Genomic DNA, 17,627 nt, shown 5'->3' with positions numbered 1-17,627 from the left:
TTTTTTAGCACACTTTCGCAAAAGGGCTTTTTCGGTGAAAAGCACTTTTGCGAAAGTGTGCTTGGCCATTTCACTTTCGGTGAAACAGTCGTTAGGTAGACATTACATCATATATATATATATATATATATATATATATATATATATATATACATACACATTGTTAATTTTCTTCATAACACCAAACCATATAAAATCTTTTTATTAATATATAGATCCCTCATTTGGATTGACAATTATAGATAAATCCCATTAATAAAATCATTCATCTCTGCAATGCCTTTAATTTTAATACACATGCAATGGAACTTTGTTCATTTATACCTGGCCACTGCTCTGCATTTAGGTGTATCTGCCAAGTTAAATATTTTTTCTCCAATTGGAGAGCTAAAGGTCCACCATTAATAGTAGGGACCACACATGATCAATGACCATATATCTAAAAGAATGGCCCAAAAATTCATGTATATGTTTGGTTAATGTATTATTTAAATTGTTCTTTGTTTAATATATTCGTGTTCATATACTCTGCCCTTAATTTTATGATAGTTTTTTCCAGCATAAAAACATGAACAATTCATGCACATAGCCACATATATCACCCCCTTTGACTCACAATTGTGTTTCCCATTTACTTCATATTCCAACCCTTTAATTTGAAAGGTTTTTCCCACCTTCATAAGCCTACAGTAGTGACAAAACCCACATTTCTTTATTTCCCCCTGTGATATTTCTCTCTTTCAGGAACCTTTCTCTACGGTATATTAAAATAGGTTTATCACATATTTTGTTACTGACTGATCTTTCTTCACTTAGCAATGGCCAGCTCTTAAATAAAATCCATTTTAATGTTCCTTGCTCATTATGAAATGTAGTAACAAATATTGTTTGGAAACTTCTGATTGCTTTTAAGCTTTTGTTTAATTTGTTCTGCTATTCAAAGTTATTTTGTTGTATAAAACCTGTCCCTGGTATTCTTTATTCAAGATAAGCCTAAAATGACCCCTCTGTCTTTTTTTACTAAACTCCTGTACAAGTTCATCCAATAATTTAATGGGATACCCCTTTTCTTAAACATGTCGACTAAATGTGAACATTCTTCAAAAAAAGTCCTGTTCAAGTGAAACCATTCTAGATGGCATCAGTAGTTGCCCCTTAATCACTGAACATTTCTGGTGTAAGGGGTTCAAACTAGTGAAGTGTAAACAATTATTAGAATACATCTTTCTGTATATCTTAGATATGTACCTTTCATTTATTCTATCCTTACTTAGAAGTACATCCAGATAGGGTATTTATTCCGCATCCATTTCATATGTAAATGCCACAAAACTAGTTGTATTACCTATATAATCAATAAATTCATCAATCTCATCTTTATGCCTTTTATAAATGATACAAATATCATCCAGAAAATTGATATATAATCAAAAATTACTTTTAAATTTACTGTTGAATAAGAACTTTTGTTCTCAAAATGCCATTACTATATTTGCGAGAACTGCTCCACATAGGGAGCCATGGCCATGCCACTTTTCTTCAAATAATACATAACATGAAAAAGTACATAATTATTGTCCAATACTAACTCCAGTAATTCCTCATATAGGTATATATCCACCTGTGGAACTTTTTTCAAATTCAAAAAATCAGTAACCCATTTCATCTCTATGTCCAGGGGGATAGCTGTGTAAGGATCCTTTACATCAATAGTTAGTAGAATGTTCTCAGAATCATATTCCAGACCAATAATCAATGTTAAAAAAAATACAGGCATCTTTACATATTTGTACCTCATCAACCAGAAACAGCTTGAGTTTCATGCCTAAATATTTTGCATAAGGCAAAATGTTGGAATTAAGTCCATCTACTATGGGACACATAGGCGGTTCCTCTATACTCTTGTGTCATTTTGCATTACTTTTACTGAGTTCTCTTAGCAGTGACAGCAGTCACCCCATGTGCGCCGCTAAAACTCTTCCCAACCCTTCCCTTTCCTCTCCTCTATCAGAGGTCAACCAGACTCCTTCAAGGGGATGTCAGTTCATTATAATATGAAGAGTTATTAACAGTATATGCCAAAATAACAATTTATTTATGTTTGCAAGATGTTTTTAGGTAACAGCATGCATGAAGTAGAATTTTCTGAAGAGGAAAATGCATGATAGTAGGAGTGACATGAAGGAAAATGTGAATGTACAGCTGGAAGTTCTTACAAGTTGATCTGTAATTAGGGCATGACAAAGGGGGTTGCTACCCTGGACACAAGCTATCAGGGGGCACAACTGGTCAATGGAAGTGGAAGTGCAGTACCGGCATTAGTGTGTAAATTCATTTACTGCATTTGGGCTCAAGTCAGAACTACTCACTGTCTGGTAGTTTTTGTTTGCTACAATTTCAGAGTAGAGGAGTCGCTTTTTGGGCTTTAATGTAAAGACCTCTTTTTCTTTTTTTCTCCTTAAGCTGCTTGATCTAATTCCACATACTATGCAATAAAGCAATAAATTCTGGACAAAGCCAAAAATAATGGGGGAAGGGGCCAAAGGGTCAAATTCAGAGGCATTTTTAAATGTTACTTTAATTCAATTAAAAGGTTAATAGAAAAACAACATGTTGCATTTCTGAACATAAGTTGTTGTTGTTGTTTGTCTTTTGGCTTTTCCCAGTTAGGGGTCGCCACAGCAGAACTCCGGTCTGCTAATGATTGGCAATAGATTTTCATGAACGCCGAGGTGCCAGCTCGACGTCCAACCTTCAACAAAGGCACTCACATTTTGCGCATGTCTTTCGAACACCCGCCCAACCACGGGCAGGACATGCAGACTCCACACAGAAGGCACTCCCCACACTCCAGCTGAGAATCGAACAGGAGAACCTCTTGCTGTGAGGCAACAACACTACCGCTGCACCACCGCAGATCATTTCTGAACATAAGTATGAAACTCTAATGTCTGGCTTTATTGACTGACTATAAAGCTTAGTGATTTACCAGGAAATCAAAGTTTTTATGAGCCACAGGGTACAAATATGAGGTAAAATCATGGACATTCTGAAAAATGCTAGACAGCTGAGATGTATTGGACAGGCTGCAGTAGTGGCCTTAGTTTAGGAATGCCAGTACTGCAACGGCGGTCACATCTGAAAGTCTGCTTTTTACATTTGTAACAAGCTGCTTGGTATTGTTACATTTTTACCAAGCTGCTTGGTATTGTTTTAGATTAGAAGAGGTGTTTTTCTGCTTCTAAAACTGTTGGGGTAGAAGAGATTATAGTTTCAGCATCAGTTTATGAATGCAAATACTGTTTTTGCAGTCATCTCTGTCTGTAGTATATAGAGATTTTTTTACTTGCTCCTCAAGCTGTTGGGAACATGGGATTGTATTATTTGCACTGTTTTCTCTTGTAGCTGAAGAGATGTAGTGCTATAGTTTGACTGTAGCAAACGCCTTGGCTTGCTATAGTTTTTTTTTTTTTTGTGTGTGGCTGTCAACTTAAAGCAGAAGAGAGTGCCGGGTTTAAGGAACTGCACAGAGTACCAGAAAGGTTAGCTATGGTTCTGCTCACAAGAAAGCAATACAACACAGAAACAGACAGGGAAAGGCAGAAGGCATTCATCACATGAATACATTTATATTAGTGCAAAGTGGCACATTGCATTTACTAGTGAACAATGTCTAAAGGAGGTAAAAGTAAGTAAAGGGGTAAATTGTCTGAAAATGGTTCTATAAAAAAGGTCATACATTGAACCACTATTTCTGCCATGCCAGGCTAAAGATATTAAAAAAGTAAATATCACAAAATTTCCTAAAGTAAAACAGAAAATATAGACTTCTTCTTTCGGCTGCTCCCGTTAGGGGTTGACACACCGGATAATCTGTTTCCATTTCTTCCTGTCCACTGCATCTTGCTCTGTCACACCAACCGCCTGCATGTCCTCTCTCACCACATCCATAAACCTTATCTTAGGCCTTCCTCTTTTCCTGTTACCTGGCAGCTTCATCCTTAGCATCTTTTTCCCAATATACTCTGCATCCCTCCTCAGCACATGTCCAAACCAATGTAATCTTGCCTCTCTGGCTTTGTCTCCAAACCTTCCAACCTGGGCTGACCCTCTAATATACTTATTCCTAATCCTGTCCACCCTCGTCACACCCAGTGCAAATCTTACCATCTTTAACTCTGTCACATCCAGCTCAAACTCCTGCCTTTTTGTCAATGCCACTGTCTCCAACCCGTATAACATAACTGGTCTCACTACCCTCTTGTAGACCTTCCCTTTCACTCTTACTGGTACTCGTCTGTCACAAATCACTCCTGACACTCTTCTCCACCCACTACATCCTGCCTGTACTCTCTTCTTCACCTCTCTTCCACACTCACCATTACTCTGAACTGTTGATCCCAAGTACTTATACTCATTCACCTTCACCACCTCTACTCACTGCAACCTCACCATTCCTCTCTCCTCCCTCTCATTCACACACATATATTCTGTCTTAGTCCTGCTGACCTTCATTCCTCTTCTCTCTAGAGCATATCTCCAGGGTCTTCTCCACCTGTTCCCTACTCTCACTACAGATCACAATGTCATCTGCAAATATCATAGTCCACAGGGGACTCCTGTCTGATCTCATCTGTCAACCTGTCCATCACCATTGCAAATAAGAAAGGGCTCAGAGCTGATCCTTGATGTAATCCCACCTGTGCTTCCCCAGTGAACCATATTCAGCTTTGATCTAATTCTGCACAACGTGCAACAAAATGCAATGGTACAATGTTTGACATCACTAGTTAATGCGAGTGTTCTGAACTTTTTATGAATGGCTATTCAGCATCTATGGTATGCTATTTAGAATAAAATGAGATTTCAAATGTATTCACTGAGCATTTTGGAGCTACAGATTTGTAAAATGAGCATAGGATTAACAAATGCAGCACTTGATCTGGTAACAATGAGAAATCTAAGACACTCAGAAGAAGAAAATGAAAATGTTTAAACAGATAAGTATAAACTACACACAACGCACGCACACACACACACACACACACACACACACACACACACACACACACACACGCATATATACAGAGAGAGAGTGAGAGAGATAAAGTATTTTTCAAAGGCATGTGGAAAAAATGAGAGAAATGAACTCATAATAAAAGATAGATTATTTCACCAAGAAAAAGAATATATGCAAATGTCAAATGCAAATAAATAAGTAAGTAAACAATGTCAGAAGCTGGCTATGATTATCTGCGATATCTTTGAAAAAGTGCTACTGTGTTGCACATAAAAGTGAAAAGTGTTTTGTATAAGAAGTAAAATATTCATTTTACATATTGCCACAGGGAGTAGATTTAAAAGTTAAGAAGCATTCAACTCAGAATCAAAAGGAAGAAAATGCTGATTACATAGAACCCACCAGAAATGAAGAGCAGATAGGTATTGAAGTTTAGCTCACTACCAGCATTCCTGTTTCAACTACCAATGGCCAAGAGAAAGGTCAGTGAGACACTAGCAAAGAATTCCAGATTTTCAAAGCTAAGTATAAAAAAGCTGTGCACTGTATGAATAAATTTGAAAAACAGCAAATACTTCTAAAAGCAAATAAGACAAGGAAGGAAAAAAGAAGACAAGAACAAGGAAATAGAAGATAGTACTCTTGGCAGAAGAATAGTAACTGTTGTAGGTTTAAGAATGCATGAATATTGCCACATATTTACTCGCACATGATCTTCAAGCCCACAGCACATTAATTTGTGATTAGTGCAAGTATACTTATTCTACCATTTTTTGTTTTTCACTGTTTACTTTCTAATCTATTGCTAGGTACTTAGGGCCACATATCATTTTTATGAGCAATGCACAGTATAGTCATGTTAGGTGCCTTAGGGCCACATATCATTCTCTATGAGCAATGGACAATATATACTTGAATTTTTGTTTGCATAAGAACCTTGGTCAGTACATACTAAATTATAAAGTCATTTTCTCTTCAAAATCTGCATATGTGCTTCATCTCCAGAATACACCTTTCCTCAGAAAAATGTAGTAATGACTTTAAAGTCATACATACCTCTCTGTGATACATTTCATATTCATCCTCGCCCATTGTCCACAAACTTTCTTCTTGTATTCTGCTTCCAGTGTCTATAGTCTTTATGTAGGAACACAGGTATTGTGTTATTTATTTTTTACTAAAACTCAGGACATAAACGCCACTCCACAGCACACCACACCACAAGCAAAAGATTTTAAAGTAAGTAGAATGATTTATTTAAATATTAACAAATGCATCGAAAATAATAAAAAACAGAAAGCAATATATCCTGGCTAAAGCAAACAAGAAAAAGATATATACAGTATTCATCTGCATTTTAATGTCCTGGGTGTAAACATTTCCTCAGATTCTCTAGCATTTCAGATTTAAGTTCTAGGCTGCATAAATCTGCTGTAATCTTGGTTTCCATGTACTAGGTGAGTTATTGAAAAGCAGCTTGATTCCTTCATGAGAAAACTGACATGGACATGAGAGGAACATACAAATTCCATAAAGAGACCAGAGATCAGGATGAAGCACCAGCCTCTAGAGCTGTGAAGAGAACACCTTACCCATTGACCAGCTCCTCCAATGTCTGATTAGCAGTTTAGAAGCTGTATGAGCTAGATGGAGGGGAAAAGGTTTGTGGTCTCAATGGAAGCAATATGTCCTTAGGGGTGGGTGTGGAGACTCTTGTGGAGATAGTGTGATATTCCAGGGGTACAAGTAAGCTACCAAACACTAGGCAGTAGTAGAAAGGAACTAATACCATGTACAGATATGCATGGTTATGATTCCTTTTACCTATTACTGCAAAAAATAATCCTCACCTTCACCACACATAAAATGCCTTTCTTAATAACTCTTGTCATTTAGGGGTCATTGAACCTAGTAGGCATCAAAAAGGCTTCTCTTCTTGGAAATGGAGGGATTACTTCTCTCTAGGGATGTGGGATGATGTTGGCACTTCCATAAGAAGACTCAAGTGAGTTAATTGAGAATAAAAAGACAGCATTTCTAATGGACATAGGGCCCAAATTGGTTTATTATCATAATATCAAATGTGGATGCTCCACAGATGGAAAAACGAATTGCAGATGTTCGAATTATCATGTTGCTGAGCATACCATGTTTGAAAGTCATATCAATGAATGCTACTGTGCATTCGCTGATATGAACTTGAAAAACTGCACAGAGATCGCTGTACAGTACGGTGTGGGATATTCATCCCTTTCCTCACTGTAGTGCAATCTCAGAGTTAGAATATATAATTAGCAGGGGGTGTGAGGAGTGCAGGAGGGCTTTCCCCCTGCAAAACCATGATGTTAACTATAGGAGTTTCACATTAAGTGTGCTCCTGTATGGCAGTCATGTGCTCTGTTCGACAACATTGCTGAATATGCTGAATTCGTTCAGCAGATTCGACATAGCATGTAGTCGATTAATCTGATATTTGCCCTTTACTTCGATGTTGTGACTGGTACAATGTTTTACCGGTCAACATTTTGATAGTAAACCACCCAAATCTTTAACTTAAAACATAAAGTAGTTAATATTTCTAATAAAGCAGTATTTTTGTAATATAAATTACATTTTCTTATAATTCAGATAAAAATAATTTTATGCTAATAGATAACATTTCTTGTGCTTTTAATTATTTTCTACAAGAGTATCTCATAATGATTTTCTGTTAAGAAATGTAATTATATAGACTGATGAGGAAGAACTCATTTCAGCCAACTAGCATAAGGCCTATCAACCAAGAACTGCTGCACTGCAAATAAATAAGATGCTTTCACTATTACCCCTCCAAATCATGGCTGCACTAGTTTGTCTGAGATGTAGTGACTTAAAAATCCATTTTATTAAAAAGGGAGATCAAAAGACATTGGCTGTTGCATGTGGCTGCTGGTGACACTTCCCCTCAGGGAATATACTTTTAAACATAGTTAAAAATAATGCTTCCATCAGTCAGCAGTGCTTTGGTGCCTTGGCTGAGTCCAAGCCTGTATTAATTTTGATTTGGGATACTTAATCTTGCATCATCAAAAAATATTAACTGATCTAGGAAATTAAAAACAAATAATTTTAGATATTCAGTCTTTAAAATAAGTTTAGGTAATTCATATAAAAAGTACTAAACAGTGTCTCCAATAGCTTTCAGTTATTATTTTGTTATCTTAAATAATAACAATTTACTCTGACTTATATCTATGAAATGCAGAAAGAGCATAACCTCTGCCCTGCAAACAAATGTGCATGGTCTTCTTCCCCAAAACTTAGATTAGCAGAACTTGATATAATATATAAATACAGTTACTATGAACATACATGCAATCATATAAATTATAGTTATATCTGTGACAATCAGTCTATAGCCTCATGATCCACACTGCTACCACTAAATTGTATGCAATGGTTAAGAAATGGTCTCTCAATCCACATTGCTAACTGGACTAATTATATTGTGTAGAGACAGGTTGGCCTTAACTATTACAATAAATCCACACTGCTGCCTTGTGTTATGACCAACATTTACAATACCCAAATAAACATTAGTGAACAGCTGCAGAAGACAGTTATAACCACTGGATTCTTAAGATTCTACCCACCCTGTCCCCAGCCCAGTGCCTTCCAGCTCTAACTTACCAATATTACCTAAAATGCGGCCAAGATAATTGTTTATGCATGTACAAGGTTTACCAAGGGAGGAGAATGATCCCTTTCTAGAGAGTGTACCCCTTTCCTGTCTTCACAACACATGCTGCCACTAGCTGTACCAGTCTAGCATGTCAAGAATATTTCTAATATAATATATGCTAGCTATAATATAATAACTTGTTGGCTATGAATAGATTGGTTAGTCTTCAAAACGAAGGCTGCCAACAGTTAATAATTCACCAATACTGTGTCAGTAAATGCTCATATACTAATTAATAAGTTAATAGCCATAACATTTTGAAAATGAGTAATAGCATTCTTTGTTTAAAATAAATAAAATTAAGCAATGCATTTTGAGAAGTAAATATACAAACAGCTACATACTTGTGCAATGTAATATAATATAAAAGGGTTTATGCAGACAGTTGGGTATAAGGAAAAAAAAACACTAGGTGGGTGACTGTTTTAAATTCCAAGACTTCTACATGTCAGTCTTAGAATAGCAAAACTGAACATGGGAAAATGGGGACTTATATATACTAACTCTGAGACTGATGTGTTTCAGATTATTTCCTTTTCATTAAGGCATGCTGATCTCAGAACTAGTATATATATTAATTGAGGGGTATGAGAACAAAGCCTCTTACATTGGGGTGGAGGTGCACCTCCCATGCAGAAAATACCTTTAAACATCAACAGCAGTTGTTGATAGTTACTGTTCTGCTTTAGTTTCACTGTTATGTTTTGTAATACTGGAACTCTCAGTTATGGATCTCAGAATTAATATAGGAAGCCTCTAGCTAGCAACTAAAATGTTCTCTTAGGTTCATAGGTTCATAGGTAGGTACTAGGCTATCTGCCTGAAAGCATTTATAAGCCTAGCTGGAATGTGTTGGCTTTCGCCGCCCCCTTAGATTACTATCTAAAGGTTTAATGACATCCACCTATGACTTTAGAAATATTCAGCAGTTGTAGAAGGTTCACAAGCAATATGTTCCAGACAAGGGTGAGCAGACGTCTACTTTCACAAAGAATGATGCTTATATCTACACAACTCACTTTATTAACTGAATAATAAAGTAATGTCATTTTGGGAGATCTAGTGTGTGTCTGTGTAGAATAAAATGATCAAAAACACCCTGCAGAACCTCACACCTCTATTTTTTGCATATCGACTAAATCTGTTGCTAAGCTCCTCTCTAACAGCTCTCCAGCCTGAGTATCTCTACTGGTTACACCTTCCATGTCTAGAGATCATCTGTTATGGTGCCTTTGTATAAAGGTGTTCTCTCTACTGAACCTGGGAATTACAGTTCTATAGATCTCACTAGCCTTATTTTCAAGGCTATGAAATATATTGCAGAACTAATAAATCAGAACAAAAGTGACCTCATATCCCTGGATACACACCAGATTGGCTTTGTAAGAGGCAAGTCATATCTGCAAAGTATGATCAAGAACTTTGAAATGGTTACTGAGTTGTAACAACAACAAATGTCCAGGTATAAGCCAAAATTTAATAAAACAGTAATTCTATCAATAACACCAAAATAAAGCACTTTAGTGCCTCGGCTTAACATAAGCCTTCAAGGAGTGCTAGATTACAAAAAGACAATGACTTTAGTTTTTTTTCATTTCAAAAAGGAAAGATCTTGAAAGATATGCTAGTACACACAAAATTGAAAAAACCTGAAGAAAATTTGTCATTACAAATTCATGTGAAAGGGATGAGACCATGTGGCAACTGTATAGGGTGTGAATTTATAGTACATACTTTTCCTAGAATAAATAAAATTAATTTTCAAATGTCAGGAAATTACCAGTGTACCACTGAGAGTTTGGTTTATGCAATCAAGTGTAAATCCAAAAAAACTGTAGCAAGTGAACAGAGGCTCCAAGTGGAAAAAACAAGTAACTGGAACACACCAAATCCACTGGATACACCACACAGAGATGTCGACTGTTGTTGCAAACTTCTTTATTAAAAACAGGAACACACAAGCGCTTTCACGTAGCTGTACTACGCTTCTTCAGGTGTAGTAAAGTATAAATTTGAACACCCATTTATACAAAGATTTTTGGCGCTCAAACTTAACTAACTGAAGCACTAATTGAATAATTAAATAATTATAACATTCATCCTGAGCTGGTTTAAAGGGACAACATTAATAAATTCAAATGAAACAGATGAAGAATCAATAAAAACATTTAAAAATATTTAAAATGCATGAATAAACACAGTTGGCATGAGACACACTCAATGCGCCTTAAATAAACTGTGCTGCTGCAAAGAAATGTAGCATGCTCTACTACAAAGCTAACAATACACTCCTGCTGGCAAGCCAAGGTCACTATAAAACAAAACAGTAAGTGCCCGTGATCAAGATACATACTTTAGCCCACGAGCAGAAATACTTGTGAAACAAAACAAAAATATGAAACACAGCAATATCACTGATGGAGTTAGAATGTGTATAATAACTCTGTAATGAGAGTCGCTAAGCCGAACTCATCCTGAGTTCCTTATCATAAAACATCCAGTTAAAAAACATCCAGTTAAAAAGCAAAGCGAATATATCAAACAACACCAAGAATGTATGGCGTGGTGTTATGTGAAGACAAATGATATTGCCAAACTCCACTACCAAACAGAATACCCATACAGTGACTATTCGTCAAGAGAACAGCAATATATTGTCACTATTAAAAAGTGCATAACATAACGATTACTAGGAACAAATTGGTACAAACATCTCTGCGGCGAGACATCAAAGAATATATACTAGCCTAAACTACAGTTGCAAAATATCCTAAACTAACGTAGCAGCTTTACCTTACAGATAGTGAAGATGTGACCCATCGATGGCGATCACAATCAGAACAGGATCGCTGTTGTATTCTATACAAAGAAGTTCATGTAAACACAGTCAAAACATCAAGGACTGGTCCGACAATGAAAAGCATCCTACTAACAACCGCAGCTGTCAGACTGAACAGCGAAGGACTCACCTTCAAGAAAATGTAGACCTAACTGTCTGAATAGCGAACATTGCCAGAACTGTCTAAAACTATAAGTGCTGGCTACAGCAATCAACTGTTGGTGTCATACAAACAGACTGATTAATGCTAGTAACATCTAACATCCAGAAAGCTGGAAAATGCTAGTTGGTTGGGGATCAATAATGATATAGTTACAAACATAAACTGTGACGGCGCCGAATGCCCAAGTAAAATAAAAAAGACCAAAGAAGTCTGACCAAAACATATAAATGTGCCAACTAAAATGGAATATAACTAGTGACAATAAGACAATCTAACATAATAAACTAAAACCAACAAATGGGAACTCAAAGGATGTATGCTAAAATTTGGAACCAGCTATAGATTAACAACGACCATAGTGTTACCCAGTGTTACTGAATAATAAAGTAATGTCATTTTGGGGGCTCTAGTGTGTGTCTGTGTAGAATAAAATGATCAAAAACACCCTGCAGAACCTCACACCTCTATTTTTTGCATATCGACTAAATCTGTTGCTAAGCTCCTCTCTAACAGCTCTCCAGCCTGAGTATCTCTACTGGTTACACCTTCCATGTCTAGAGATCATCTGTTATGGTGCCTTTGTATAAAGGTGTTCTCTCTACTGAACCTGGGAATTACAGTTCTATAGATCTCACTAGCCTTATTTTCAAGGCTATGAAATATATTGCAGAACTAATAAATCAGAACAAAATTGACCTCATATCCCTGGATACACACCAGATTGGCTTTGTAAGAGGCAAGTCATATCTGCAAAGTATGATCAAGTACTTTGAAATGGTTACTGAGTTGTAACAACAACAAATGTCCAGGTATAAGCCACAATTTAATAAAACAGTAATTCTATCAATAACACCAAAATAAAGCACTTTAGTGCCTCGGCTTAACATAAGCCTTCAAGGAGTGCTAGATTACAAAAAGACAATGACTTTAGTTTTTTTTCATTTCAAAAAGGAAAGATCTTGAAAGATATGCTAGTACACACAAAACTGAAAAAACCTGAAGAAAATTTGTCATTACAAATTCATGTGAAAGGGATGAGACCATGTGGCAACTGTATAGGGTGTGAATTTATAGTGCATACTTTTCCTAGAATAAATAAAATTAATTTTCAAATGTCAGGAAATTACCAGTGTACCACTGAGAGTTTGGTTTATGCAATCAAGTGTAACTGTGAAAAATATTACATAGGTCAAACAAAACAGATGTTTAAAAACAGATTAACAGAATATTTGAGAGGCATAAGGCAGGGTAAAATAGAAAGTCCTTTGGCACAACATTTTAAACAATTTCACAACAGCAGTCCTGGGGGTTTAAAAGCCACCATTCTCGAACAAATATTAGGAGATACAGATAGTGAATCAGTTAGAAAGATGACATTATATAAGGAAATATTGTTTATTTTAAAATATGGCACTTTGATTCCACAGAGTCTGAATACAGACTGCTGTTGGAAATGTGTAATTTAATTAAATGAAATATATCTTTAAAAGTTTTATTATAAATTGATGTTAATTGATTAATTGATGATGTAGGTGGCAACTGTGAGTATTTAAGTCATTGTCTTTTTGTAATCTAGTACTCCTTGAAGGCTTATGTTAAACTGAGGCGCTAGAGTGCTTTCTTTGGTGTTATTGATAGAATTGCTGTTTTATTAAATTTTGCCTTATACCTGGATGTTTGTTGTTGTTACAACCAGCCCAAAGTGTTGTTTTAAGTATTGGAGATACTGAAGGTATGGCCAGTGATCCTGCACTTAATTTACCAAGAGTTTTTAGAGAAGAATTGTTGGATTCCTCTCAGCTGATTTAGATGGTTTTCTGCATTCTAATTCAGACAGGGATAAAGGCAGAGGTGATAGACCAGCCAGCAATAGCGAAGGATCGTCCTCGCAAGTGTGGGAAAGGCTGCTTATGGAGACCAGAAGCAAGTATATCCTGAACCCATTTTCAGAAGTGGGTAAGCACTCCACAGCCATTTCAAGTGAAGCTAAAACCTTGTTTTATAAGTTGGAGCAGCTTCTTAATAAATAAACATTAACCTACTATAATAGACTTAGCCTTCAGAGGTATGTTGAACTTGACATAGCTTCAAGTGGGTTATGGGTGATGAAATTTCTCTCTCAACCATTTAATTTATCTGATAATGATGATAAATTTTTTTGGCAGAAATGGTAGAAGGCTGTGCATTGCTGCTCACTTGAGTGTGTCCAAATACTTATTGAAAGAGACGAGGTAAAGCTTTCTTCTTTACGAAAAGACATTAACTCTGTTTGTCATGACATTTTACTTTCTCTTGACAAAAAAACGCTTTGAGATGTGTTTGGGTGATATGCAAGACAAATTGGCTGTATTTGAAAATAAAATATGTGAACAGAAATTAAATAAAATAAAAAGAGACCTCAGGGACTATGATAATGGTACGACCTTCTTTAAACCAGCACGGCAATGTCGGGGGTCACGTGTGCGTTTTCAAAATCAGGAAACAGTGGCAAAGTGAAGAGAAGAAGCTTCATTTAGCGATACAAGCAGGTATCAGAGTGACCTAGAGCATGAACAGGCATTTCCAGTTTTACCCGAACATAATGACAATCAATACATGCAGCAAAATTTTTGTCAGCAAGGTGGACAGTATTATAATAGGAAACAACAGTTCCAGGAATAAGACTGGGGCCAACATAAGGGAGGTAAACATCAGGGACACTGGAGAAATAATAAAATAACTTAATGGCATTAATTTAAATTGTAATACTGCCAGTATTGTTCTGAATTTAACTAATAATGTGCTGGATGATAATATGTATACAGCTTTACAATGTGGTCTTAAATTTATTCCTACAGTGTTGCCTAGAATACATTTTTTTAAAATTTATATTTTTAAACTGATCAGGAAAATGCATTTGTGGTATTTTCATGTTTATAATTTAGATAGAACTAATAACTGTATGTGAACTGCTGCTAATGAAATTTATGATAGTATAGATGAAATGGCAAGTAGTTATGAAATATCTGATGATTCTTTTGTTTCTTGTACTAGGTTCATAGGTAGGTACTAGGCTATCTGCCCAAAGGCATTTATAAGCCTAGCCAGAATTGTGTTGGCTTTCACTGCCCCCTTAGATTAGTTTCCTGTGCCTCTGACCAGCAGAGCCATTGAAGTGATCCCCGGGGTAAACTTTCTATTTCCCATCCACTCGTCAAGGTTTCTCTTGAAGATTGTTAGCGAGGAGCTCTGCCTAATGTAGATTGGAATCTTGTTCCAGAGCATGGGAAGTCTCTGGGACAGGAATCTATCCCTCCAGCATGTCTTATTTATTGTTGTGGTGAGGTTTAGATCCCTGCAGCATATGGCTTGAGGGGATATGGTTTTCTTTAGGTAGAGCATGTCCATCAATTCTGGGTTGGACATGGCCTTGTATGTCAGGCATAGATCACCTCTGAGTAGGCGGCATGCAACTGAGTACAGCTGGAGTTTCTTCAGTTGAGCTGCATAGGGCATCTGTTTGAGGCCAGTGATCCTCTTGGTGAAGTACTTCTGTGGTCTTTCCCGCTGTTGCAGGTGTCTTGTAAGGTACATCTCAAATGGGGCATTGTACTCTATGATGGGTCTGATGAGTAATGTGTAGAGTTGCACAATGACCACTTTTGATCTGGATGCAAACCCTTTTGTGATTAGGTGGGCCACATAGAAGGATTTTCTAACCACTTTGGCAATGTGATTATCAAAGGAGTGATTACTATCTACTTGGGTCCCCAGATCCCTTATTACGTCTTCCATATTTAGGGGGCTACCACCTATGTGGTAGTTTGCGGGTACTTTGTTTTTTCCAAAGGGGATGACTATGCACTTTTTGGCATTTAGCTTGAGGCCATGGTTTTGACACCAGGTATCTGTCTCAGTGAGACCCTTTTGGAGGATGTTTGTGTCAGCCAGAGATCAATTATAGCCTCTAGTTTGCAGTCGTCTGCGAACTTGGTCAGCCATAGACCTCCTGTGCTTACCTGTACCTCTGAGAAATACATGCCAAACAGGAGGGGTCCTAGGACTGAGCCCTGGGGAATGCCACTTTTAACTGGTTTAGAGTCATACATAGCTCCTGCAACTCTTACCATGTGGGTTCTGTCCGTGAGCCAGTTGGCAACCCATCTCATGATGTAGGAGTTTATGTTCAGGCTGGTGAGCTTGTCTATAATACCAGAATGGGGAATGGTGTCAAAGGCCTTTGCGAGGTCTAGGTAGGCTGTGTGGACCACCTTTCCCATGTCTATAGCCTTGGTAACTGTCTCAAAGAAGTCCACCAGGTTTAGGAGGCATGATCTGCCCTTAACAAAGCCGAACTGGGTAGGGTCCAGTGTTTGGAGGTTCCCAATGTCTCTGTTAATGATATCCATGATGATTCGCTCCATAGCCTTGCAGACCAAGCTAGTCAGGCTTATAGGGCTATAGTCCTTGGGGTCTATTGTGGCTCCACCTTTGTGGAGCAGAATAATCATTGATGTGCGCCACTCTATGGGCACGTGGTCTGTGGAGAGGCTGAGTTTGAACAGTGTGCTTAGGTGAGGGGTTAGTTCATCTTTGAGCTCATATAGGGCGCAGCCTGGGACACCATCCGGTCTCATTGATGCTGTGTTTTTGGCTTTGGACAGGGCTGCTTTAACCTGAGTGTCTGTGATTTCAGGGGCACTACATTCTTCTGGTAAGGTTATGGGCACTTTTGGTTGTGAGAGGGGGGTAAAGTTTGCACTGAACCTGTCTGCCAGGATGTTGGCAATATCGGTCGGTTCAGTGTATTTTGTGTCATTCTGCACTAACTCCAAGCAGATCTGAGAATTGCCACTTAGATTCTTGACATAGCTAAAGAATGCCTTGTGGTTATCTTTGGACTCCTTGGCAATTTTTCTTTCAAAGCTAGCCTTGGATGATTTTTTTGAGGGATTGCAGTTTCTTGCTGATATTGATCAGGGATGTCTTCCCTTCTTGGGATTTTACTCTTTTCTGTACTAGTTTCCTCCTTCTATTGTATAGCTTGTTTATGGCAGGGGTCCACCAGACTGGTTTCCTTTTCTTGGAGGAATGAGTCTTGGTTTTGCTTGGGAGAGCATGATCCACGCATTCTTGCAGGTGCTCATAGAGTGCCTTTGTAAGGGATTCAGTAGCTTGGACAGTGTTGTCCTTTAGCATGTGGGCTGTGAACCTTTCCACCTCGGTCTTAAGTAATGTGAAGTTTGCTTTTGAAAAGTTTTTCACGGTGGTTTCCTTTATTGGGGGTGGGGGTGGAATGTGGATATCCAGAGTGATTAGTTTATGGTCAGATCTAACCAGCGAGGGGTTGACCTCTGGTGTGAAACACCGGTCGCCCATGTTGGTGATGACCAGGTCCCATATGTTGTCACCTCTGGTGGGGGTGTTGACCAGTTGATCCAGGGTGTTTGAGTTTATAAATCCTAGGAAATGTTGGGCAAGGGAGTTAGTACTTGAGTAGTTCTCCCAGTTAATGTTTGGGTAATTGAAATCACCCAATATCAGGGTGTTTGGTAGGACCTTTATGTTTCCCAGTGTTTCCAGAAATGCAGAATGGGGGTCCTGGGACATGGTGGGTGATCTGTAGCAAGCTACAATTTAAATTGCAGTTTTTCCTGTTGTTAGTTGCACGTGGGTGATCTCTGAAGCATCGTGCTGTGCCACTAACCTGGAGGTGTGGGTATCCTTGATGAATATGGACACCCCCCCCCACCTTTTGGATTTCAGTCCGGGTTTTGTGGCGAAATGTATGGTATGAGTTGTAGTCTGGTAGTGCTGGGGTGCTGTCTGGAGCCTTAAACCAGGTTTCTGTTACTGCACATATATAGATTTTCTCCATACTGAGGAGTGCCTCGAGTTCATGCAT

The 17,627-nt window shown here is 37.7% G+C and overlaps 1 protein-coding gene across 5 annotated transcripts in view; it reads right to left on the bottom strand.

The window, feature by feature from the left end:
* SYN1 (synapsin I) overlaps positions 1 to 17,627 on the bottom strand; it is a 2,007,545-nt gene that overhangs the window by 1,124,758 nt on the left and 865,160 nt on the right. For 3 of the 5 annotated variants that reach the window (XM_044080298.1, XM_044080299.1, XM_044080296.1), the window contains exon 6: positions 6,077 to 6,157. The exons of the other annotated variants lie outside the window; for them this stretch is intronic. In XM_044080298.1, coding sequence (XP_043936233.1) covers positions 6,077 to 6,157 — 81 coding nt within the window. The remainder of the gene's footprint in view (positions 1 to 6,076; positions 6,158 to 17,627) is intronic. 5 annotated transcript variants of the gene reach the window in all.

This window comes from Protopterus annectens, chromosome 8.part0, assembly GCF_019279795.1.
Source record: "Protopterus annectens isolate FY-2018-M chromosome 8.part0, PAN1.0, whole genome shotgun sequence".
Lineage (NCBI taxonomy): Eukaryota > Metazoa > Chordata > Ceratodontiformes > Protopteridae > Protopterus > Protopterus annectens.
This window is presented reverse-complemented; position numbering and strand designations above follow the sequence as displayed.